At 52.6% G+C, this 26607-nt stretch overlaps 1 protein-coding gene across 12 annotated transcripts in view; it reads right to left on the reverse strand.

The window, feature by feature from the left end:
* Bcor (BCL6 corepressor) overlaps positions 1-26607 on the reverse strand; it is a 117436-nt gene that overhangs the window by 22136 nt on the left and 68693 nt on the right. For 3 of the 12 annotated variants that reach the window (XM_021643620.2, XM_060375380.1, XM_060375375.1), the window contains exons 1-6: positions 24505-24749; positions 6671-6799; positions 5285-5363; positions 1544-4384; positions 833-886; positions 159-345 (exon numbers count right to left, since the gene is read on the reverse strand). In XM_021643620.2, the coding sequence (XP_021499295.2) occupies positions 159-345; positions 833-886; positions 1544-4384; positions 5285-5363; positions 6671-6756 (3247 nt within the window). In that variant the 5' untranslated portion in view covers positions 6757-6799; positions 24505-24749. Of the gene's footprint in view, positions 1-158; positions 346-832; positions 887-1543; positions 4385-5284; positions 5364-6670; positions 6800-23695; positions 23921-24504; positions 25298-26607 lie in introns of those variants that run through there. The other 9 variants (XM_021643622.2, XM_021643617.2, XM_021643618.2 and 6 more) reach the window with 6 other exon arrangements.

Genomic DNA, 26607 nt, shown 5'->3' on the forward strand with positions numbered 1-26607 from the left:
CAAGAAGACATCTCGGCCCTTTTCTCGGGGTAATGCCCAACTGGACCTTGGGCCATCACTCAGAAATGACTCTTCCTCTTGCCATCCTAGGCCTTGGAAGCAGCAAGGCCCAGTTTTCAGGGACGTGGTACGACACGCCAGCTGCTCAGGTTACTTACATCTCTCACTGTCGTTCTGGTCGGCAACGGCCTCTTCTAGGGTGACTGACTTTGGCTTTTTGTCTTGATTTCCCTTTAACCTCTCCCAGTCGGCTGGGGTGAATTTGCACACCTCGGAGTCTTTGGTTGCTGGGTGGCCACCTTCTTTTTCTTTCATCTCTAACTCTGAGAAACGCATCATTGCACGCTAGAAAGAGAACGGAGATGGGGGGAGAAAAAAAACAAAACACAACATCTTACCATAAAGGCTATTTTATGTGTCTTATATTATAAAGGAAAGTGTTTTCAAAGAAAAGCTTGCCCAAAGCCAACCACAATTTATGAGATACAACTCAGATATTTTAAAGTTTAGCAGATAAAATTTAAGAGTGTCTATGTGAATAGTCACACATTCTTTATCCATAAAGTCGTGTGTATATAGATATAGGCACAATGTGTATGTATAGCCATACATACACGATTGCATAGAGACATTTTCTTTGGAAGGTTATAAATAAAACAAAACAAAACTACAACGCAAAGAAAACAAAAGAAAAACACAACAGAAAAGAAACAAAATGCACAATGAATAAAGACGACCATGGCCCACAAACTTCCCTTTGTATATTTGGAAATGAAATTTAACTCAAAAAGGTTTATGGAAGATTCTAGTAATAAAAATTTGAAGAACTGACCTCACAGTAAGCAGCGGGTAGACATAAAATACTGTCCTCTTGTAATCCTTCCATCTATGTAATTAAAATGGGCACTCAATGGATCATTTAGATAACTTCATCCATTTTTATCAGCATAAACCAATTTTTTCTTAACATTGCAAAACAATTTGGCTTTATTCATCTTTTAATTAAAAGTAAAATATCTTAAGGAAATTCCTATACAACATCTATCATAATTCACCAGCAAATTAAATACATACTCTATCCCTTTAAGCGAATTCTCTCTCTTTTCTTTGGTGAAAAAAAAAACCTGCACGATTCCCACAGACATGCCACTGCTACACATCTCCACCGATTATCAAGTAAGGTATTCTAAGCAACGCTTCTAGATATATTTGTTATCTTACAGGCAGAGACATCAAAGCAATTGCTAGGTAAACGTCATGCAGTCTTTAGACATCCTTCATAATAATTACAACTTGTTATCAGCATTCCAGTAGAGTTCTCATATAATCTACAGAATAGCTTAAAGTATCAGACACATGAACCTCCTAAGAGCTACTACCGCCGTCCCCTTATTGAACACACTGCATACATTCCAATTACCGTAAGTGTCATTAACCAAATCTGCCTGGCGCTCTGTCCTACCACGTTCCCCCAAATCCCCTTTGTATATCACAAAACTGACAAAATGATCAAGTCAGTGAAATTCGGATGGGGGGGGCTCACCTGCAATGCCCGCTGCTCTCGGCTGAGCTGACTGGAATCGGCGTACAGTTCGGTAGTGACACACTTGAATCGGTCGCCCACGTAACCTGCCGAGTTAGCAATTCTTTTTGCCAGCTTGGATGGCTTCGGCTTCAGAACTTTGCCATTGTTGGCTTCTGCCTCATCAGTTCCATCTTTGGTATAGGTGGGGGTCACATCCAGACTCGGAGGGGCACCGCCCACACAAAACGGTTTGGGATCCTCTTGGGTTTTACCAAAAGTCACAGCAGGGCCCTCGCTGCCCAGAGTTGTCTCCAAGAATGGAGTTGCTACTGGCACCCCCAGGTTTTCTTTGTTGGTTCCTGTTGCAACACTGTCCTTGCCTAAGCTGAACACTGGCTGGCCCGGGGCCTGCTTGAAAGTATAAGATTCATGGAAGTCACTGACGCGGCCCAGCTCCTCTCTGAGAGAGATGAAATCACGGTGTTGTTGGATCACAGGGTCAGCCGAGGGTTTGGTGGATTCTGTGTTCTGGCCTACATTCTCAGTTACAAGGCCTGGTTTGGATGCTCCAACATCAGTTTTAGCCTCTGCTTCTTCTCGGAGAAGATCTACATAGACCAGTTTGTCACTTTTGACCCCAGTTTTCCCTTGATTCCAGCTAGGGTTTGGTTTCAGGTTCTTGTCAGTGGGAACTTCTGGGTGTAGTTTGGTGCTGCTAGCTTCCAACATTTCAGAAAACCTACTGCGGAGGGCTGGGTCCTCATAACGAGCTCTCTCATGGGAGCGGGACCGTCTCTCCGTCTTCTCCTCTTTTGTGATCTCCATGGGCGTATGTGGGATTAACATGGGATGGACCATGCCCAAGCCCAGGGCATCTTGGTAGGTCACAAACTCTGGCCTGCTTGTGTGCAGCCCATAGGGCAGGCCAGGCTTAGGGGCAAGGTGCCCAGGAAACAGACTGCCATTGGGTAATAAAACTGGGTGAGGATATACAGGTCCTTTGCCATGTAAAGAGAGGGGACTTAGAGCGATGCCTTCTGGTGCTGGGTAAGGGAGGTAACTCCTAGGGTAGGGAATTGGTGGGGACCTGAATGCTTCATTTGGAGATAGAAATATTGAGCTTGGCGGGAGGCCATTCTCGCTCGCTTTGAAACTCGGTTCTGGGTTGGCTTTGGCTGCCTTGCTGCTGGTGCTGCCACTGTGCTTGGCAGGCGTGGTTGGGGGCTGGCCCACATGCTGGATGACTGATGGTGTGGTATCCACAGAACTCCTGCTGGTCTTGGTGCCATCTGCATTGGCGTTGGGGGCTGGTGATGCAGAGGCTGGGCGTCCAGAGCTGGACACTGACCCTGAAACATTAGTAATCACAGCGTCTGTGCCACCCATGCGGGGACATGAGGAACTCCGCTGTTGTGGGATCGCCCAGTCCAAAGCCTTGTTCTTCAGCGACATGCTTTTGCCATTGTTCTCTTCATTAGGACTCGGCCCTGGCACCACCCAGGATGAGGGAGCAGTGCTGATGATTTCTGATCTATAGATAGCACAGCCATTTCCTGGAGGAGATAATGTTTCTTTTGGAATCTCGCTTCCGGAGAGCACTAATCCACTTGCAGCCCGACTGTGAACCAGGACTGTGGGAGCCATCTTTTTCATGTGGTCAGCTTTGGAAGCATCTACATCCACCACTTTAGAAGACAAGTCTAGTGGTTTATCTGTGACGTCTTTGGTAACGGTCTGCTTTTCCAGAAGAGGTGGTGAGCCCCCATCTTTTTTGTCTTGAACTGTTGACTTCCGGGTGTGCCCAGACATGGGTTGGGCACAATCACCCCCATCTGGAGCCTTGGGGTACTTGCCATTGGAAAGCCTCGCTGTGGGGAACTCGCTATTGACTGTCATGTATGGCTTCGTCAGGGTGACGGAGGGGGAGGTGGAGATCCTGGGATAGTGCTTGTGGAACTCGGAGTAGGTCTCTGCAGTGGGCTGAGCTGGAAGGTGGACACGGGGTGAGGGCCGAGGTGAAGGAGGCAACAGGAGAGCTGTGTCTCCTGGCAGGCCACTGTTGACCGCCTTGGCAGAGGACACCCGGGGTTGTTTACTGTTCTGGATGTGGGGATAGGTGTGGGAATCAACCGGGTTCCCAGGGCTGACGCCCATCTTCCACGGGAGGCTTTTGTCTGAGCAGTGGACAAGAGGAGGGATGGCTGGAGAGGCTGAAGGTGTGGAGAGCCTCATGGGTGAAGACAGGGAGGAGGGGATGTGGGGGTTCACGTAGTGCGGGGGTGGCAGGTAGAGGAAGCGCTCCCCACTGGTGCAGACTGGAGAATACAGCGGCTGAGTCAAGCCGTAGGACTGCTGAGGTAGCAAGGCCTTGTACATGTTCAGTGAATACTTATTTGGCGAGTCAAGGAAAGGGTAGATGGCTGGAGTGGCCCCCTCCATGTAAGGGTTGACCCAGGGCAGTCGCAGGTAACTAGCACCGTTGATGTTGAGAGGGCTCTGTTTGTCACTGGCGGGCCTGTCCAAACCCAAGCTTTCTGCTGTGCCTACAGCACTTTTTTGTATTCCAGGCGGTGTTTTGTATATAGCGCTGAAGCCATTTGGGGGTTTTCCAGAGACAGCAGAAGCCTCCACTGTCTCAGGAGTATTCGGCTTGAATTGCATCTCTGGATTTCTTTCTGAAGAAAACCCAAGGCCACCGAGAGAGCTGGTGGCAGCCTCCCGACCTTTTTCTGAGCCCAGTCCACACAAGCCAGAATAGACAATATTTCCAGGGACCCGGAGCCCTTCCCGGATGAGGCCTGTGCGGTCCATACTCAGTGCTGCCAGGCCATCGATCCGATGGGCTCCACTGGTATCCACCTTTGTAAAAGAACAACACTTGTTACTTGGGACACCTGTCACACAGAAGCAGCCCTGGTCCAGAAGAAAGGTCACCCACCAGGTCACAAGACATCACCCTTAATACCCCAACAGGAAAGGTTAAAAGACAGCTTTGCGGTGCCCAGTATCCTCTTCCTCTTATATTCAAATCACTCTAAAGCTTCATTTTTCTTTCATTTCTCTTCAACTAGTAACCCACAAGCACTGAAAGATACACCCAGACTAGAAGCCAATCCATTATTTGGCTCATCTGTGCAAACTCTACCTTTGCAGCCCATAGTCTTTGCTGTAGCACAGACAACAACACATACAATAGTCTCTGCACTATGGCAAGACTCATACGAACCCTTTAGTTCGGACTGAGGAGGGGGCATTCATTTTTCCTGGACACAGAAAGGTATAATTTAATAGAAGAAACAATTTTTTCATGGGACAAAGAGTATGGGGAACTTCAGCTTATCTAATTTCTAAATCAATAAAGGGGCTGGGGCCAAAGTGTGGTTGCATCTTTTGACTTCCTTTTCCTGGTGCCTGAAAGGACGGTCTAGTGTTTCAAAGTTAACTGGCAACGCAAAGCCTCAGGAACTACTTGGAGACTGAGAAATTATCCAGCTTGGAGCATCAATGGGGCACATGGCCATTAGGGATACTCTATTCCCCACCAGTGACTAAGGAACAAGGACCTGTGAGGGCAGAGCATATTAAAAACAATACATAGCCAAGTCCTGATGCTCCCTCCCCCTCACACTGCGCACACGCACGCACGCATGTATTCGCGCACACACACACACACACAACTCTAATTGCATCCAAACTAATGCATAGTTGATTACAAATCACTGATAGCCATCCGATCAAAAGAAGCCATTCATCCCTTACCACGTTGTGATTCAAGGGATTCTCCTCCCTCAGTTCCAGCCTGGCTTTTGAAGCATCACCATCATTCACAGGAATTTTCCTATTAAAAAGGACACACCAATTTCACGAAAACATCTCTTGCTGAATCTATCTTTCATCTATCTCCCCGGACCAGACCAGTTTTCTACTAATCTCATTTATTTTTTTGAACCGTCTTAACCCTCCCTGCCATGACCTCTAGTGAAAGTTGCTCCCAAATGGTGATTCAATACCCTGGCAGAACAAAGCAAAGGCAGGCCTTTCATGTGTACGGACATGAATAACACATATGTCCCAGAGGTGGGCAAGCCAGAAATTAAGCACACTTCTCTCACGTGACCTTTCTCACAGAGGCCAAGTGCTGTCCCAGCTAGCCCTTACGGGCTGTCCTAGATGGTAGAAATGAAATAAAATGACTAATGGACCAAGTGGGCTAGAAGTCTCCAGGCTAAACCCCTTCACCTACCCACATCTGCATTAACCCCAAGGGCTGGTTGTCAAAACTTTCTTTCCCCCAAACAAAGTTACGAACTATGTCCATGAGACTAGTTTCCATGGTGACAGTTATATCTGCAGCCTTTATCAAAATAATGTGGAGATGTGTATGGATATACAATAGTATCAGAGAAATGTCAGCTACTCCAGGAAGAGAGGAAGCTGCACATCTGTGCCAGGCTGCTGTTGGCTGTCCTGGGACTTGTTATCAGAGAGCATTGATAACGAAAGTGCTCTATGCCAACTTCCAAATCCCCAGGATAACATCACTGACAAGCAGCAGAGGGAAGGCTTCACCGTTAACCCAAAGCTGCTTCAATCATCCACTGTTCAGTTGTCTCTGGCCAGTCCAAAATTACTGATTAGAAAGTCTAACTGTGCTGCCCAGTGATCAGAATCTGGGCCAATAGCCACATGGCATGGCAGCAGAGGGCAACCTGAAACCTTGGGTTGTACCCAAGGAAAGGGTAGCCATCTCTTCATTTATTACTAAGCAAACTATTTGTTTTAAAAGCACATTGAATGCCAATCCACCTGGGCCCACACTCCTGACATTTAGAGTTAAAGCAGAATATAGACGGGGATTAATTCTCCTTCATAAATATGAAATAATAAATTAAGGATGAAAGTGCACTGAAAGGCCGCTTTAGGGGCTAATCTTTTAAAGGGCGGCAATGCTTCGCTGAGCCAGGCTGCCTGTTAAAACTGTAAATCAAGGGCCACCAGTTAGAAGATCTCCCTTGTCTAGACCTTTTGGGGCCCTCTCTGCCTGTGAGAAGGTGAGGGGGGGTTGGGCATGCATGGGCTCTGCTCAGGACTGTGGGGGAGGGGACCAGTTCTCCCTCACCAGGCCTGGCCCTGGAGACCATTCACCTGTCTTCACTTGTTCCACACATGCGGACCCTCTCGCTGTTCATCCAGCTGTGAACGTTCCCATACAGGGGAGTTGCTGAAAGCATGTCGTCTTCTTGGATGGCAGCAGCGTGGCTTTAGGCGTCTAGTCTGTTTAAAAAAAAAAAAAAGAGGGGGGAGGTCCCAGTGAGGTTAGGTGAAGAAGAAGCACTGATGAAGCAGAGAGGACCTTTTAAAGCAATTCACACAGGACACAGCGCACGCCTGACACAGGATACAGCGTCTACAAGTATCCAGGAGCTGAGAGCACACCTGAGGGGATCAAACTCAAGCTCACAGGAAGCCCATCTGAGTCACAGCTCTATGCCTCCCCACCCTTCTGCCATAGAAAGAAGCCATATTTGAGGAGGGACTGGAGAGAGACATGGATGGCTAGATCACTGGCATACTCTTGGGGTGACGATAGAAGGAGTGAGTTAACAGTGAGGGGTTTGGTGGCAGGCTTGGGATGCAAATTAGGACACATCGTTAGGACTGAATCTCCAAGCTGTCCTGCACACAGCCCAAAGATGGAGGGTGAAAGAGAGAGAGAGTCCAGTGGGCTGGTGAACCCCTCTACTGGAGCCCTGGATTAGATTAAGCACCTAACAGGGGTGGTTTCGCCTGGGAGCTGCAGGGGGAGGCGGCTGAGTAATTCAATGACGCCTGCTCGCTGGGGACAAGAAATCATTAGCGCATAAGTCTTTGCAGCCAGGGCTGATGCTGACGGGCTCCAGAGCTGCTGGCACATAGGGAACAGGCAAAAGCCACCCATTTTCCACGTCTTAGGAGGGGAGAGCTGCGCAGAGGGGGTAGGGGGGGCACAAAAGAAGCCCAGACCACCTCCCCCACCTACCTTCTCAGCCCACCGCCCCCACCCACACCACATTCTAGTTTGCTGCATGAGTGAAGGGTCAGGACAAGCTGCATTTTATTAACAGGATTATCACGGCGCGTGATTTATCCTCGTGCAGGATTTTAATTGCTCTTTGGAGGTTGAGCCGTTTCTTTTGACTGCGCTTCAGCCCATATCCTGCTGTTAAATGCTGGGTTAATAAGTAGGGGAGCCTTTAATGCCTGGGACCGATGGCCCTCGGCAATTCCCTGCTCACAAACACATCTCAGTTTCCCTTGTCCAGGACAGGCCACGACATTTTTCCACGGGACCCAAACCTGAATGTGAAATAATTGGTGTGCGGATAGATCATCAGGGGAACTTTTCTTTCTCCTCCCTCACACACCCACCCACACAGTTTCCGAAAGCCCAAATGTTCCCTTAAGTCGACACATTTCCTTTGTTAGCAGGAGAAAATATGCAAATGCTTGCTTTTACACTTTAGCACACGGAGAAGCTGGCTGCCAGGTCGGTTGGGTGGAGGCACCCCGTCCAGGGGACTCTTCTGCCAGAGGCTGGGGTGGGGGTGGGGAAGGCTTGGGAGGACTGAATCCAAAAGCTCAGCTATGCTTCTTTCTTTGTCCTAACTAGGTCTTTTGTCCACCAGCAACCCCCACTGGCCCCCAACCACAGAACATGCACCAACACACCATGCACAGTTAGAGCTCAACAATGAAACTGGAAGGGGAGGAAGGGCACTGAAGAGGCTGGAATCTGTGGAGGCATAATGGGAGTGGACTTTGGCAAAACTGTTTTCCTGGGAAGGGTCTCTTTCTTCAGACAGGGCAACTCCAAAGGGCCTAGCCACAGTGCTTGGAGGAACTAACTGGGGTGCTGGGGAAGGCTGTTCGCTGTTTTCCATCTTTCAAACAGACAAAACAAGCAGGGAACGTCCCACCGCCGGCGCTGGAAAGACCCAAGACCTATTCCATGGAGTGTCCCTTTCCTGGGGATCTGCTGCCTAGTCACACAAAGGGAAGACATGGTGGGTGGCCTCATCAAGTAGGGTATACCATTCCTTGGTGCAGGTGTCCTAGACAGCAGGCTGCAGCAGGAACCAGACCATGTCCTCCTAGAGCACCAAGAAAGTGCAGAAAGCCCACTGGGACCGGGAGGACCCCCACAATCAATCCCCAGGAAAAAGGCATGGAAGAGCCTGCCAAAGAAAACACACATCCCCACATTCCAGGTCCTCAGCCTCAAAACCCCGCTGCCTCCTACCTATCTCCCAGAGCAGCTCACCTCAGGAAAAGTACCCTAGGGACCCTCAAAGAACATCAGAATGGGCTTAGGGAATGCCTGGCCTCTTCCCCACAAAAGCCCAGTAGCATCTTCAGTTCCTTGATTTTCCAGAAAAGGCCACATGGACTGTGAGGCACCTGGGATAGCTTGAACAAACTGAAACTTCAGGCCCTCTCTCTAGGGTTCATCCTTCAGGCTTTTCAGTATTATTGTTTCAGATAAATAACGAGCCACCAGAATAACGTGTCTCTCTCACACACATACACACTGGGTCAGACTTGAGAGTTAAGGCCTGGAGTGCATTTCAGTCACCTCTGTATGCGGTTGTGGGGAGGAGGGCTAAACCAAGGGGAGTTGCACTGTGGGTTGACTATACACACATGTACATGAGAGTGATTGTACAGGCTCGTGTCCACACACTTACAATCTTTAGCTGCCTCATGAACTTTTTGTGAACTGTTTAAAAGTAAAGGTCTGTTGAACAAACAGCGGCGCCACTGCCAGCCATAATTTCATTGCAACAAGCCAAGGACTTTTAACTCTTCGGTGCCTGGCCAAGGAGGAACAGAGTAGAAAGGGCTAATGGCTTCAGGCCCTGCCTGGCAGGAGGTCCTTCTCTAGGGCGACAAACAAGGGCAGCACAATCCCCCAGCAGAAACGTCCTGCTTCCACTAAACCAGAGTACCAACACCCATCCAGTTTCTAGAAAGTGCTGGTAAAAGAGCTGGGGCTTTTCTTTCTACCTCTAAGGCAGAGTGCTTCAGAACAGACTTTGCTGACCCTTGCCTGTGGGATATGGTAGACGGCATACAGAATACCTCAAGGCACTTGGCTGCTGTATTATAAAGAGGAAGCTCCTTTTTGGCCCCTTCTTTCACATGCAGGCCGTACCTCTAGAAGTACCAAGATGTTATGAAGCCACTCATGAAAAGGCACTTGACAGGCACTAGCCTGTTCTGAGGGGAAATGGCTAGCTTTTACCCTGGCTCTGGGTTTTAACCCTTTTCGTCAGTGGTAGAGGGAAAGGAAATAAAAGCAAAGCAAAGACAGCTCAGAGAGCCGGGCAGGGCTGGCTGTCTGATTGTTACGAGACAGGCGGACGCAGCATCTGCCCACTGGGACACAGGGGTCTGGGGGAACCTGTGTGTGGCGGGCACACGTGGTATGTGGCTGCAGCTCTTGGTACTGTGTTCAACTGAAAGCTTGAATGTGCCGGAGTCAACTGGAGAGACTTGGAGCAGCCATTTGTTCCAGAGCCAAAGGTTATGGCTAGAGTACCCATGCTTGGCCGGGACACAGGGTAAAAGGGCCTGATGGGCAGAAGACGGTCAGAGGGACCAAGGTTAGGTGCTGTCCAACCCTGGCATCCTTGAGAAGGAGCACTGATTGCTTCCCGCTATGAGAAGACATCAGGTGACCCCAAGGAATACCTATTAACAACATTTCGTTGAGCTCTGCCAAGACAGCACAGTAGATCCAGGAAAAGAACACACTTTTTCCTTTTTTTTTTTTTGAAAAGACAAGATCTTACTGTTCTGGCTAGCCTGGAAACCGAGAGATTTATCTGTCTCTGTTGGGATTAAAGTCATATACCACCATGCCCGACTTCCTTGTGTCTTTCAGGGCACCTAAGATTTACCCCTGCAGACAACAGGGAGGAAGCTGAGGAGAGGGTAGAGCAGTGAAGGGAGAGGTCACACTAGGCTCTTCTTAACCTTCTCTGTTTTCTCCCATTACCTGTGAGAGACCATTTCCCACTACCATCAATGGCCTCTGTACCCACAATAAGAAAAGTATTACCCCCCTCCCCCCAGTAGGAGCTAGGAAGCGATGAAATCTCTTCATTCGAACAGCCACAGTCCCTTCCTTTGGGGCTTCTCTAAAGCTTTCTCTGGGTCCTTCCGGCCCCTGTCCCATAGGCAGTTATGTGGGTAGCAGCCAGGAGGACTGGACAAGTCTGTAACAGCTTCTAGTTTAGGTGGGACATAGGAAGCCTGCTCCCACTCTATGTGTTGGGGCGGGGGTGGGGCCATCTTGAAGAAGTCCGTCCTTCCAACAAGGCTGGTTCTCTTAAGGTCACCGGTCTCGTGGCTCAAGCTATCACCCTCACCCACCCTGTATCCCTGGGCAGGTCGCCGAATCTCTCCAACCTTGGTCCCCTCTGTAAATATTTGGCACCCTGTTCTTTGGAGGCTTCAGCTGCACTGTGGACTTAAGTTTTGCCTGGCAATAGCTGGAGCTGGTCACGGTTAACCCCATCTAACGGCATCTGACTCCACTAAACACATTGTTTATATAGAAGTCCCAGAATGGCTACATAGTCTCCCGTCTATCGTGGGTGTGTGTTGGGGGGGGAGGGGGCTGAGGAATGAGATCCAGAGGGGCCAAGCCAGGAGGTGGAGCTTGGGGAGGGGGGAGGGACACACAACTGGTGTGGATTACACCCAAGCCTAAAGCTAGCTCCAGCCCTTCCTGGGGTTGCTCCAAACCCAGACTGAGTCACAGCAGCACCACGCTCTGGGTGTCAAGGAAGGGAGGGGGAAGAGGTTCCTTTTTTAGAATGTTGGGGGGAGGGCCTATATGGGGGTGGGAAATGAAAAGAAAATGCTTTCCCGGATGTGCAATGCAGGGCGTGTCCTCCTGGGCTGCTTTCCCAGCTGATGAGAGTAGGGGACCCTCAAATTGCTCCCCGGTCCTGAGCCATCTAGCATCTGAGGTGTGTGTGTGTGTATGGGGGTGGGGGGGGGAGAGATCGAGGTGTGATCCGGGCTGCCCAGGTGCGTACTCTAAGCCATAACCACTGGCTTAGAGTGCCACCACCCACAACCCCAAATTTTACATCAGAAACAGACGAAGTCAGGGAACTGAACGGGGTGGGGGAGGGGACAATGCTTGCACAGACCTGATCTTTCCAGCATAACTCCCCAGCATCTTCCTGACCTCCAGGGTCACAGCGGAAAGCCACCAGGGTGGGGAATAAACTTGGCCCTCGGTGGCAACAGAAGAAGAGAGGAGGAGGGGCGCCTCCCCCCCACACCTCGGTACAGCATGAAGTGCTGGGTCTGCAACAAAGGGATTGTCTTTCCCAGCACACACTCTGCTGCTCAGAGCTCACCGGCCCCTTTGACTCCCTCACAGTTCCCTGCCAATGTCTTCGCAGGAAAAGGTAGCAATACTGGCCAGAAATCCCCTCAGGCCTTTCAGAAACTGTACCAGTTCTCCCTTGGGCAGCCACAGTCCCCAAAGACCTTAGTTAACCCCTGGAACCCTGTGTTCTCACGGGAACTTCCAGGGTCCCTCCACTACTCCTTTGGTCCTCACCATCAAATTTTAGACAAAAATAAACTTTTGAGTGGGTTCAGTCAGGATTTGAGCCCTCAAGGGGACATGCTCCCGAGCCCAGGGGAGAGTCAGGACTGCAAACCCTACCTTCACAGGGAGCTCCCTTCAGACCAGAGCATTGCTCATGTGGACTGTCCCCTTAGAGGATGAGGACCAAGTCTAGTCTACGGTGAAATGGGACAGGTGCGGAGTGTTGGGGAGCGCTGACCTGAGAAGTCTACCAAGTGTGGGTTGCTGGGCACGCACCCTCTACTCTAGGCAGAGCCCCAGGGCTCCAGAGCTCCCAACCCAGAACAGAGACAGCTGTCCCCCCCCCCATCCCTGCCTTTTTGTTCCTTTCACTTGCATCTTCCACGGTGCAGGTGGGGTGGATTCGCAAAGAAGAACTCCCCCAAAAAGGCACTGGACCCAGCATCTAAAACCAAGGAAGAAAGCCAGGGCTCCTTCTTACGCATGCCCTCTACTTGGCCTAGTCCAACAGAGTTCAGTCCCCGCTGGGGAATCCACGTCACCTGGAGAAGAATCCTAAAGAATCGGCCCACGTGGAGACTGCAGCACTGCACATTTCTCCACTAAAGGCACTGCATAAACCAAACACACTTAATGTCACTCCCTGCTACAAAAAGTAACAAAGTTATACAAAGGGCCATTGGCTCTAGGATGCAAAGAAACTTTTTAAATGAATTAAGATGGGGAAAATGCAAGGGTCCCGAAATCTGCATGCAAACCCCTTGCTGACAGTGCAGAGCCACGAAGTCCTGAGGGCCAGGGGAGGTGGAGTCACTTTTTTTTTTTTTTTACCTGAACAATAGGAATCCCATGTCTGCTGTTACTCGGTCTCAGAACTCAAAGCACCCCCCAAACAAAGCCACAGAGATGGGGGCCCATGGATTTTTGTGGCTGTTCATAGCTTAATTACTCTTCCTTGATCCATGGGACTAGACACGACACCGCCAAGGTTAAAATGCCCCAACAGCGCCGAGCAGATGTGAGCGAGCTGGCAGACGCGCAAATGAGGCCTGCCTTGGAGCACGATAACAAGTGACTAATACATTGCATATCGTTGAAAGAAAATTATTTTTCTCTAATTTGCATTTGCTTGGGGGGAAAAAAGCCAACCAAGTCCCTCCTTACGAGCATGAGTCTAATCCTGGAAATACAGCCCGGCCGCTTTAAGAGAGCTGGAAGGAAGGAAAGACTGCCAGTGTTTTGGCGTTGCAGGCTTGTTTATCTTTCCGCCTTTCCTCCGAGGCGAAACTCGTTTTGCAAGCAACATTCCTACAGAAAATGGCACACGTCATAAAAAGAGACCAATTTCTAGAACTCGCACCGAAGTTCATGTATCACTCCAGAAGCATCTCCGAGCTCCCCAAGGGAAATATGTAGAAGTCTACATTAAAACTCGGAATGTTAACCTGGCAGGCAGAGGATATCTAGACTCAGACATCCTGTAGGTTGTCCACCCAAGGGCCAAAGTCACACCGAAGGCAAGGTTGTAGAATTAAGTCAGCCTGAAAAGACTCTTTATATCCCGGGGTCAGCCATGGCTTAGCAGGCTTTTTTTCGACTTTGGGATTCCTGGGTAGTAAGGGAGACAATTCGCTCTTAACTTGCTCCAGGCCACCCAGGAGACAGATTCAAGTTCTTGAGCATGCCAATGCATTTCCTGGACTTGAAGGGTCATCACCAAGTGTTCTCCTTTCCACCCTGGTGCCCAAAGAGTGGAGCTGCTGCCAGCAGGCTTTTTGTGAATGTAGCCAAAGGCCAGTGTGTTCTGACGAGGAGAGGTTATAAGGTGTGTGCGTCAAAGTCAACCTGAACCCCTTCCCCTGAAAATGCGCCCTCCTTTGGATCTTGAACCCACACACTTGCATTTCCATCCGGAGGAACAGTGCCCAGAGCCCAGAACACAGCAGCGCCTGTCTCTAACTTGTCTGAATAGAGCCATTGCAGAGGAGGAAGAACAGCCTTTAGAACCTCTGGGAGGCCCAGAAAGCCTTTAGTTAATAAGGCATTCTTCCCAACAGGCTTACTTGGGGCTGGCTGGTTGTTTTGCCCAAATCTTGCAAACTCTGTCACAAGCAGCCTAGGACCCAAGTCCATGGATCTTGGCCAAACCCCTCTAGACAGTGACACTCCAGGCCCCCGGGCCTTCTCCTGACACCTCTGCCTAACAAGTTCCCTAAACCACAACATATAAACCATTCCACACCCTCACTCCACCCTTGGGAAGTCCTTAAGGTCCGTGCTGGGGATTTGACTGGTAGTGGGACGTGGCCCAGCTTTCTCTCACAAAGTGGCGGCCACCTCTGCAGCTACTCCACGGGGCCTGCATAGTGCGGCTTTGTGTGAGTGCTGAGGAGGCGCAGTGCTGCTCGCGCGCCAACAGCTGTCACATTATTTGCACTCGCTGTAAACAGCCTTCACATTCCCCCCTTACCACATAGTTAAAGCCAGACTAACAATCCACAGTTAGAGATCAAACCAACAACAGCAGCATTGTGTCTGCCTTCGCCTTCACACCAAGCCTAGCAGCTGGCAGGTTTCTCCGGAACAAGGGACCCTGCCCCCCCCAACACACACACACACACACACACACACACACACACACCCCTCCGGGCTCTAGCCAAGGCCAGCCAGAAGCGTGCGTGCTTTACCCAGTGCAGTTTGTTAAGCCCAAGAGCACCGCCATTTCGAAGTGGTTTCTCAGCCCTCTCCCAGAGTTTGCACCTCTGGTAGAGTCTGGGGAAGAGGGATGGGAAGAGATAGCTGCCTACACTCCAAAGACAGTGGACCAAGTGTCAAGGCTGACTGTGACAGGGAGGCCTGCAGCTCTTGAGGTTGTCAGAGGCCGGGCCTCTCTGCACTCTGTGTGGGGCCGCAGAGGTCTGCCTCTGGTCTTTCAGAAATTGCCTAACTCATTGAATACTTTACTGGTCGCCCCACTGATCAAAATGTCTCCTTTATGATTTTTGGTTAAGTTGAACATTTCCATAATCGTCATTATTAGTGCAAATTACACGCCTAATCGGTCCTTAAATAGATTTTAATTAAATAATCATACAAGGCTCATTTTATGACTTAAGAAAGGCATTACTTTTCATTAGAAACTTTCCACCAGGATACGGGGTAACAACAAATACTTGTTCTTTGACGATCACCAATAACCAAGGGGCAGAGTAGCCTGGAGTAGACCGTTTTACCCTCCAAATGGAAGGCTGGGTGCAGACACATCTAGAGGCCCAACTAGGCTCCTAGGATGGGAGGAGGGCTCTCTTTCTCCTCAGTACTACTTTTGGCTCCCTTTTTGGCCAGTAGAAATAAACTGCCTCTCCATCTGGAGAGCTCTCTCCTGCCCGTGGGTTTGTAGACCACTTTTCCCCACCCCCACCCATTTTCTATCCCAGTCACTGAAAGCAGGCAGTCTAGGCTTGTTAAATGCAGTGTAAAATGCTGTTAATAAAATAATAAATACAAAGGATAGAGGCTGCTGGGTCCATGGGTGTTTTGACTGGAAATGCCTTGGCACTTGTCATGTGTTTATGGGAGGGCAGACAACTCCAAGGATTTACATAGTTTGAACATTTTTGAACTTCATTTATCCTTTCCTAAATGACGTAGGTCTCGAGCTATTTCAAGTTTACATTTTGTACAGAACTGTGAAATGCCTAGGAGTTTCTCCAATTAAAACCAAGTTTTAAAATCAGACTCAGAGCTCGAGCATACTCTTGCCTGTCTCCACCCTCCACCTCCCGGGCTGGAGAAAACAAACAGACCCTCGAAAACAATCCTGGGTCCTCAAGGCTCCCCACCTCTGCCCTCTCCTGAAGGGTCCCCAGGGCAAAGGTGACAAAACATCAGATTCCACACTGTAGCCATCATCACAGTTAGGAGAATCCTGTCCATACGCTACGTCTAAAAGCAGCTAAAATGGGTCAAAACCGCTGTCCTGGTAAAACCCACTGCTCACAAAACAACGTCAGCAAAGGCTGCAAGGCATTCTTTAGAGGGACCAGGGATTCGTGCCTACTGAAGCTCTTTCTGCACAAAGGCTTTTAGGGGAAGAAGGGAAGGGGGAGGGGGGAGGGCTCCTGTTTCAGAGCAGGCATCCCCTGAGAGTCAAGAACCAAGTGTAGCTTCAATCAAAAGCTGACTTCCCCTCTGGGAGTCGAGGAGGAAACCTGATCACAGTAGCATACTACCGGCCTGGATCCATACAGGTCTGGTTTTCTTCTTGTGCTAGTAATTTTTTTTAAAATACATATCGATATAAAAGAAGCAATCTCTGGCTGACTTTATTGAAAACCACATCGAGCCTTCATAACATCCGGACTTAATCCCTATCAAACCACAGCGCCTCTGCAGCAGGCCATTCCTCTACCTCTTCCAACTAGGTCTTCTCCTCCAGCAGCTCCGGTCCCCTCCCCTCAAATAATGACTGGAAAACTTGCCAAACGGCACCTAGATACCAGCTCTGGAATCAATTCCTAACCATATAATGATCCCACTTAGAGGGAAAAAATCCAAGTCGTTGCATATGGAATCCCTTAAAGGCATAAGGCAGAGAACGCTAACAAAGGGAAAGAGGAGCCCACATAAGCCTACCCAGAGGACCGTCCCTGGAGGAAGCAGCTGGCCTGGCATGGCATCCTCAGTCCCGGCACACCGGTGCCTAGCAGGTCTTAGGGGCAATAGAAAACTGAGGAGCAACTTACGGAAACGTGACCAGTGATTTAAGGCAATTATTAACCCTCTGGACCTACTATGTGCCAAGCATTGCCTTTGATCCTAAAGGTAGGTAATTATTCCCAGTCATACAAATGAAGAAAAGTACTGAGGCTCAGAGGCCATAAATAACTTGCCCCCAAGGTCACACAGCTAGTAAAAATGGGCCATGGTCAAACTCAGTCCTGGAGTTGCGGAGAGGAGCCAATTATTGGTCTAATTGTGTTATTTGAAATCCCCATTTTCACATATTGTCTTCACCTCATGTAAGTTTGGAAGGCTTCTTAGGCTTTGTGTATCAAATACAAGGTAAGAAGCCAGAGCATGAACTTTATGCAATTCGTTCAATAATGAGTCCAGAGCCCAGTTGCCCCTAAATATTACAGCAATCTCCAAGGCCAATGAAAAATTTCCCCCAACATACTGCAAATCTCTCACATTGAGATGCCCCAGTTGGGGGCCAAGGCCCCCAACAGAGTGTCACATTTCCTTCAGGTGTTAGTCCACAGCAAACACGAGTAGGTGGCCTGGCCTTTCCCTTCAGGCCAACTGCTCATTATTGGTCAGTCTTATGGCTCAGACTGCCACCCTAGACTTGCCACATAATGCAGTCTAGACAGAGCAAAAGGCCTCTGGAAGGGGCTTCTACATCTGTCTGCCTTTCCTGAGGCTCCCAAAGAAAACCCTAGGGACCAGAGTGGAGCGCACGAGAAAGTATCAGTCAAAACTACTTGCAAGATAGCAGGCCCTATCCCTACCAGGACCAAGCTGGAAGACTTTCCTTGTCCCAACCCTTCCTCCTGTGATATGGCCTCAACATCCTCTCCACACTTCCTCCTAATTTCTAGACCTACCTACCCCAGGCTTCCAGTAGCTTTAGGAACTTTGGCACCAGAGGCTTAATCTTCACCTTTGCTCAGTGAGGACTGGCTCAGGCACCAGACATCTGGTCACCTTTGACACCTTCTGCAGCTCCAAGTCAACAAGGTCTGAGCCTCTGAGACAGACCTGGCAGAGCCACTAGAAGGGAGAGGAGGATCTAAGTAAAGAGAAGAACGGAACACTCAATTCCTCTGTTCACCTCTGAGTGGCCAGGTGGCCGGTCCTGCTAACCTGGCCCCCAGCCAGCCCTCCGAAAGTGGCTTTCTTTCTCTTTGTCAAACTTTCCAGCCTTGGCTAGCCAGACGACTTTCCAGCTTCTGCCTGCCCAGGCTCTGAACTGGCCTAGCACGACAGAACTTCTAAGGGCAACCCCCTGACCCTGGCACTAGGTAGGCCAGCAGCAGCTCTGGCAGATACACCTTCTCCTACTCCTATCCAATCTACCCAACCCCCTCACCCTAACGTCAGGCACCTGGAGTCTGCGGCTTCCCAAGCAATTGCCATCCAGCCAGGCCTGCGACCTTAGCTTCCACCATGAGACAATTGCCCACAGTCCCATTGCTGTGAAGCTACTGGGCCTTGCCAAGGGAGTGCTCAGCCTCTCTAACACATTCACGCCCACCACAAGCTCCAGGGAGGGTGAGGGGAAAGAGCAAGGTGGGAAGGGCCGTTTTTTTTATTATTTTTATTCTTCCTTTCTCTCCAGATTTTGGTGTCCCTGGCACCATAGCAAAACCCCGACAGAGCCAGAACAATAGAAATGGGAGGTGGGGAGTGCCGGAAATGGTGCAGGAAGACCCCCCCATAAACCCTATAAACCTCCCCTTTCCTTTATAGTTACTGTTAGCATTAAAAGGCCCTGGGCTTTCACTACAATTGCACCTTTTTATAACCTTTCCCCTAAACTCCCACCCCAGATTTTGAAATCACAAAGCAAAAATATCGGTGGTGCACTGGGGGGGGGGGGTTGCAAACTGCCCCCAAGCTCTGAGAGCTGCTTACCTGCTTTGCCCCTGGCAACCTAACCTGACTCACCTCCCTCCCAACAGTTCCCCTGGTTTGCACCTAGACAATAAATTTAGTTTAATTTAGCTTCCGGTCTTTAATTTTAGCAGGTCTCCTTTTTGCATGCAAATCAATATGGCAATTACCATCTAAAAGCTCGCCCAGCCCCGGGTCAATGTAAATTGATCATTGTCCGCCTTCCACAAAATAACACCGGGAGTCTGTGGTGCATAATGAGATTATACTGGAAACTGTCTTTTAGATCACAAATTATATTTTATGCTGTCAGGATCTTCTCTGAGTGGACTTCTCCATTTGTCTAATCGTGGGGAGCCCAGCCTGTGGGTGCTGGCTAGTGATACTTGGTCGCCAGAAAAAAGAAGTAAGTGGGGACTTACAAGAATCTGGATTGAGGAAAAACAGAATTGCGCTTCACCCCAGAAAGGGAACCTTCAGAAATAGCCCATAGGAGCACCATTAACAACTACCCCACAAAATGTGAGATGTCCCCCCTCCTGAGGGGCATGTTGGGGAGCAAGTTTGGGAAGCTGTTGGAGAAGTGGCCAGTGCATGCCTTGGGCCAAGTGCTCTCAGAACTGGGTTGGTCAACCACAGAGGTGGATGAGGAGGTCACAGCTACAGCTCTTTTGGATTTTCCTAGATCCACAGCCTAGGTCTCAGCAGGGAGGCCATCTCTGCCCAAAAGTTGGAATCTCACTGACCAAGTCCTTCTGATAGTGGCCAGTCAAAGCCTTCTCAAGTCTGGGAGAGGCCCCCACTAGATGGCATTCAAACTGTCTCAAGAGACTCTTGGGCAGAAACACTGCATTTACACTCCTTAGCGACTCACAGGACACCAAGACCTAACAAAGGGCCTTCCTGGCTCCAGACGGTGGGACACAGCCTCGGGGTTGACCCATGTGATGCCCCCACCCTGCCTGGCTAGGTGTCTGGAAGATTCCTCAAGAAAACTAGGGTGGCACTATTAAGGGCTGCTGGCTGCCCCTGAGGACTGTGTTGTGCTGGGGCAGCACTTGGGGCCTTTTAGGAGGCGGCCAGCCTTCCTCTAGCCACAGCCCTGCCCCACCCAGCCCGGGCTTCACCCAAGCGTGATCTTCCCAATAAAAACTGGAATTCCTGACTGGGCTTAGAGAAAGAGGGACGGAGGCAAATAGGTGTCCCGAACAAAGTCCTCTGCGGGAGCTTACATGCCCTTTTGGGGGTCACTGAGGCGCCCGCTAATGCACCCCGAACAGGCCGTCCCAGCCACAGTGCCCTCCAGGGAGAGGAGGGAAAATGGATAATAACGCACACCAAAATGAAAGCACAGTGCTTTCCTCCCGGAGGGCATGCTCCTCTTAATTCTCTTGTTCTGTCCAATCCCTGGCACCACCTTCACCAGCAAGGCTTCACCACGGTCTCACATATTTCTCCCTGCCACAAAGTGGGGAAAGCTGGTGCCTTTTCCTTCACCTTCCAGCCACACAAGGTCAACAACTGCCAGCTTCTTCAAAATCCCTGCCACCTGGCCAGTAGGGGAAAAACTAAATGGAAGTAGTTCTAAGAGGGGGCCAGGGCCAGCCCCACCTGTTTGGGAGGCTGCTTTGCCATTTTCTATCGCCCAAATGTTATTTCCCTGAGAACGTGGTTGCCCTGTGTTTTACTTTCAGCCAGTGTGACTACGTGAAAAAAAGTCTACTTCAAGGCACAGGGGAGAGGTCTTGGCAATTATCCCCTGTATCTAAACACAGTATGTATGCGTATGTGGGCCTCTCGTGCTTTTCTAAGTGACTCTTTGCAACACATAGAAATTCTGCCCGTTTTCAGATTCACAAGGTCTAGTTTTTCTTTTAGAATACCACTATTTCTGTATTTGCATACCCATGTTTACATTCCTCTTGGCCAGTTCTTTATCTCTTGTGTATTTCTTGTTCCATTAGGCCATAGGGACCAAAGCGTCATGATTTGTCCCAGCACATGCAGTTCATTTTCTGGCTCGACCAGCATGGCTTCACAGTAAATAGAGGAACCTCAGATCACAAATTTTTACGGGGAAAAGAAAGGAAGGAATAGGTTGATTATCTGTAGTGGGACCCGCCCATCAATACCCAGCTCTGAAAAGAACTAAGACTAACTTGTGGCAAGCTGTATTACATTGTAGACCAGATACATAAATAAGTGTCCAGACCATCTCTGATTAAAACTGTTCGAAACTTAAGTGTTTGTGGACAACTCAAGGAATGCTGTGTACTGGCCTGCAGCTGTCTGGGTCAGGGCCTTTGCTCAACTACCTTCTCTTGCTTTGAGTTCCCCTAGGTTCCCCATAGGAAACAGAGGTCTAACATACTCAGTTCTCAAATTCAGATCCTTAAGTGAGGGTGTCCATTTTGTGTTGACAGGGCCCCCCAAAGAAAAGGACCGGGTCAAGCTGGGACTGTCTAGCAGCTGCATTCGATTGGTGGAAGAATTGGGGGATGCACGCAGAAGAGAAAGGAAAACACTAGTAGGTCTACACCCAGTGGACCACTCGAGCTCCAGTCCCTCCCACTAGGGTCGTTGTCTTTTTCCCCATTAAACTATTTACCGCACTTAAAGGGTTAAGAGGAAACCCCCACCTCCTTGCAGCCGCCGCAACCTGCTTCCACCCGGCTTGCTGGGCCCCGCAGGCTAGCTTTAGCTTGCTCGCTTGCCGCTCTCGGGAGTCTGCTGCCATCTCCACAGCACCCCCCCCCTCCCCGTCCTTCAGCCGGGAGGGAGTCTGCATGCCTGTCTAGACCGATCTATCACCCGCACACCAACACCCGCGAGAGCGGAGACCCTGCTCAGGTCCCCTTGGCCCGCACGGTTCACAGCGGACGGAGTCCAGCGAGCGTGACGACGCCTGCGGGGTAGGGGTAGGGGTGAGGGTCCAATGATAATCCGGCCGCCCAGAGCGTCCTGCCAGTCTTCCCCAGACTCTACCCTTTGCGCTCGCCTCAGCCGGGCTACCCGGGCACTGTCACAGCTCTGCGCGCTGGGCAGTCCTATTTTTATCTTGTCTAATCCCAAACTGGGCGGGGAGCACAGGCGTCGTGCTTAGAGAACAAGAGATGGGCGAGGGAGGCGGGGAGGAGCAGCCAGGCAGCAAAGCGAGCTAGGGCGAGTTAAAGACACAGTGGAGGCGAGCAGGACCCGAGCAGGAAGAAAGAGCGGGCTGTGCGGAGCTAGCGGCGCCGCACGCAACACGCCGCCCTGCGAACTTCTACTGGCCTGCCCGCTGCCCCTCGCTGACCACCCCTCCCCACTTCCCAGCGGCACTCTCCGCAGCCCGGGCCGCGGGGGCCTGGGCTGTGTGGGAGGCGGAGGCCAGGCCGGCCCTGCAAAGGGCTGGAGAGAATCGCTAATGAGCTGTGCGGCCCATTGATCCAGAGAACACTTCCTAATTAACTCTCAGTCACCTACTGGTGACAGCGCCTCAAAGGACAGCGCTGGGGCCAATCGAGTCCCAGTTCAGACCTACCCGCCCAGCGCCTGGTGACCAAACCCCGCGTGATCCCCTGACCACCGCAGGCAATGCACACCCGCACGCTGATGGCCCGCCTCAGATGAAACCTGGACGGCGTATTAATCATCAACCCTCCACGCAGGTCTAGGCGACACAATCCAACCCCAAATAAACGCCAGAGCTGACACTGCGACCCAGACCAGGTAACAAGTCGGGAATGGGGTCTGGAAGGGTCCAGAAGGGAGTCTTCCCCCTAAGTGTTCACATACAGGCGGCGTCTCTGAGGTCGACAATTAAAATGCCTTCTACACAAGCGATTCTGTTGGCAAAACCGAATCCAGCACCTTGAACAGGTCGATCTCTCCCGGTGATGTCCGTTTCCATTGCCACAGGAAGTGTCAGATGGCTAGAAATACCCAAATCTGTCTGCTTACCTCCCACCACCTTCTGGGGTGGGCTGTTTCCTCATTTCTTACTCCCGCTCCATTTTTAAGGATTTCTTTTTTTTTTCCGTCCAAGGGACTAACCTGAGAACCTCTCCTAGCCTCTCAGTAAGGGTGCACTGGGGGAGGGGTTCCACTGTTAAAGACCCAGGACTAGGTCTAGACACAACCAGGCAGTACCTATCATAAGCGCGCTGGTTTCTTTTTAAGGTCTGTTTTTAAATAAACATAACCCTCCTCCAGTTTCTTCTTAGCTTTCCCACTGACCCGACCCCCACCCTCTAGACCACCGCGGTGCGCGCCTTCGTTTGCGGGCACCCACAGCACCGAGCTGGCGGTCGCAGGCTTTCTGGAAAAGATTCATTAACAGCAAATTAAGCTTTGCTCGGCCTTGGCCAACAAGCGGACAGGCTCGGTTGTCTTCGGGACGTGGGTACGTGTTCCCGTGAGCGGCCGGGCAGCCAGAAGTCCGCCGGGGCTACACGTGCCACGAGCCATCGGCCATCCTACTCCGAACAGGACTCTCCTAGGCTCTCTCTTCGTAAACAGAAGGCGCTCTCCGCCACCGCCCTGAGCACCCGGGTTAGTGGTGGCTCCGCAGCGCAGCCTCCCGCCGGCTCCAAGCGCTTGGCCCTGTGCCGCCTCGCCCTCCCCGCCTCAGCCGAGGATCGCGCCCGGTGCGCAAGTTCCTCTTCGCCCAGAGCCTACGCGTCGCCCGCCCTCCGAGCGAGACCAACTTCCCACGGCCGCAGACTTTCACACGCCCATCAGGGCTTCCCACCAGCTTCCCACCAGCTCCCCACTGCCTAGCGAAGGGCTGGTGGGGGGGGGCTCCGCTCGTCCACCCCCCCCGCCCCAACACGAGCACTCTACACCTGTCCAGGGGGCTCGGAACTTAAAACCGACCCTAAGGCTTCACCCCGAAAAGGAGACGGGAGGGGGTCGAATCAGAATCTTAAAAAGAACATTTACAAAACAAAGCATCTGACCTGGCAGACTGGCCCAGTCCGAAATCTCCGGCTCTCCAAGGCTTCCTAGTAGTTTTTTTCTCTCTCTCCTCTCCCTCCTTAATCCACGTGATTCACGCTTTGGGGCAAACCAAGAAAAAACCCGGGACTCCCCCCCTCCCCCCGGAGTTGCACGACGCAGGCAGGCCGAGCTCGGCTCGGTCCGGAACGCCGGCCGCACACACCAGCGCACGCACAAGCCGTCGTTCCACTCCGGAGGCACCACCGGGCCCCTGGAGAGGCCAGACGAAGCGGCGGCGGCTGGGGTTTTTTTTTTTTTTTTACAGTTCTTTTCCGAGTCGAAAAAGAAAGCAGACGGGAACCCGCCGCCCTCCCCTTCCTGCTAGCGAGGTAACGCCGAGACGAGCTTCCCAGCTTCCAGCCCAGTACTCCCCCCCCTCAAGCCAGCCCCCCCCCCCCCGCCTGACTCCCGACGCTCGGCGACGACCGCGCTCCCGCGCAGACACACAGAGGCTGCAAACTTCCACTCGCTAAAACTCCCGGTCCTCCCCAGCCCCTCGGGAGGCGGCAGGTTCCCCGTTGAGTCCCTCCCTACCCCCCCCGTGCCCACGCGGGGGCCGCTTAGGTTGGCTGCATTTTTAATAACTTGCAGTTCTGCTGTAAAAACGAAAGCCAGCCAGCAAAGGTGGCTTGAAACCACCCGACTGGGCTCTACAGGAGTTAGAGGAGAAAGCCTCCAAGGGTGGGAGTCCCGAGGGAGGCGATCGGCTGCATTCCCCGGAGCGCCGGACCGCCCGCGGATCCCCGGGATAGGTGTTCCGGGCACTGACCTGAAATCCCCAGTCGGGAAGTAGGCAGGGAGCCTGCGATCCGGCGCTTTGAAGTTTTCCCCGGAGCGGAGTCCAGGCGGCTAGGAAGATCCGGGGGCGGCTGGCTGGCTGGCTGGCTGGGCAGACGTGTGCGGGGTCGGGAGAGAGCGGCTACGTTAGGGAGCGGAGAAGGAGCCGGGCCGGGGAAGCGCAGCGAGCAGCAAAGTTTGCCTTCCTCTGGCTGCCCGCAAACCGCTCCCGGCGCCGCGCTCGCTCGTCTCCGTCTGCAGCCAGCTGCCCTCGGGGTCGGCCCCGCAGAGGGGTGGGCTCTGGGCCGCCTGGGGGTGGGGTGGGGCGGGGCGGGCCGCGGGCCTCCGGGCAGGTGGCGACGGCCCCGCGCGATCCTCTCCTCCCGCAGCTGGACCGGGCCCCGTCGCTTCAGCAGCTCCCGCGCCGCCGCTGCTGCCGCCCGCGCTCGGGCAGGAGCCCCAGCGCCATGTTGACGGTTCGCCGCGAGCGCCCGCTCGGGCTGGGTGTGTGTGTGTGTGTGTGTGTGTGTGTGTGCGAGCGAGCGAGCGAGTGTGTTGGCCAAGTCGTCCCTGCGCGGCGGCGGCGCGGCTCGGGCTCTCCGCCCGGCGGCTCGCGTGGTGCCCCTCCGCCACAGCCGCCTGCCTCGCTCCCTCTCTCGATCGTGGTCTGGGTTCCGGAGTGTCGCCCCCTCGGCCGGAGAGCTCGGCCGCCGCTGAGCCCGGAGCGCGGCTCTGCCTCACCTTGCCGCTGGGAGCCCGGGCTCCGTCTGCCGCCGCACGCCGCGATCCCAACGCGTCCCCCCTCCCAGGTTCCCTCCTCTTCCTCCTCCCCCTCCCTCCGCCCGCCCTTCCTCCCTCCCTCCCTCCCAACAGCCGCCTCCCCTCCCCCCCTCAGGCGCAGCGCTAGGGCGACAGCCGCCCGCCCGCCCGCCCGCCGCCGCCGCCGCCTCCAGCTCTTGCAAGTTTGAGCTCCCCAGTCTCTGCGCACCCTCCGCTGCGGCGCCTCCGCGGTGGTTGTTTCGGGAGGGGGTGATTCCCCAGGAAAGGTTCGCCTGACTTTCCCAGGCCGTCACCGAATCCCAGCCGGGTGCACTGGGGTCTCACCACATCTGAACCCCCCCCGAACCCCCTGGGTAGCGGGTCGTGTCGTCGTGCCCTCCCACCCCCACTCCACTGCCCTCGGTCCCCTCCGTCCCAGCTCCGGCGGAGTTGGCTATTCACGCCCAGCCCGGGGCTCACGTCCTAGGGGAGTGGAGACACAGACTCGGGCGGCGGCGGCGGCGGCGGCGGCGGCTAGGTCGGCCAACAAATCCCCAGCCCGAGGGTTGGGGGGCGGCGGGGGCGGCTTTCCCGGCCGCGCGCCGAGACTCCCCTTGCTACCCAGAAGGCCAGTGGAGGACCGCAATTACCATAAAGCGCCTCGCACTCCTCTCAGCCAAAGCTGTCAAACCCCAGCGGCAGGCGCCACTGTCGTCTCTTGCCACCAGCGCAGCGCTCTCTCTGCCTAGTGTTCCCTCGGAGACCTAGCCCAGCAGAGCCTGAGTGCGCGTGGGCGCCCACCCCCATCCCACCCCACCTCGCCCCTTCCCCGAGGAACTAGGTCCCCCCCCCCCACTTTCAGGAGCGAAGAGCTTCGTGGAAACGCCACCCTGGGCAACAGAGGCCGTTCTGCGCCCTGGCTCCCCGGACGTTTTCAGTTGTGAGGGGATTGTGTGAAGGTGGGAGGGTGCTCCTGGGAGGCACAAGGGGGTCAGGCGGACCTTGAAGGAAACCGGGATGCGCCTGAGTTTCTCCCATTCCTTGAGTATTTCACCTTCCGGACCTCCGGTGCCTGGAGGATCTGCCCTCATCTCTCACCTCGGCCTCGTGAGAGTATCTCCCGCGTTTTATTTCACTTGGCCGGGAACAACTTTTGGCTTCACGGTTCAGCCCATAAATTTCCTCTCGGTAACGTCGTGCAGATCCCGGGCTCGGCGGCAGTGTACAGCCTGCGTCCGCGGCAGTTCAATTCAATTGACACATATTGAGCTTCTCCTCCGCGCCCGGAGCAGCTCTGGGCACCAGGAGGGGGGAAGGGCAGGCAAGCGAAAGGGGG

The sequence above is a fragment of the Meriones unguiculatus genome, chromosome X, assembly GCF_030254825.1.
Source record: "Meriones unguiculatus strain TT.TT164.6M chromosome X, Bangor_MerUng_6.1, whole genome shotgun sequence".
NCBI lineage: Eukaryota > Metazoa > Chordata > Mammalia > Rodentia > Muridae > Meriones > Meriones unguiculatus.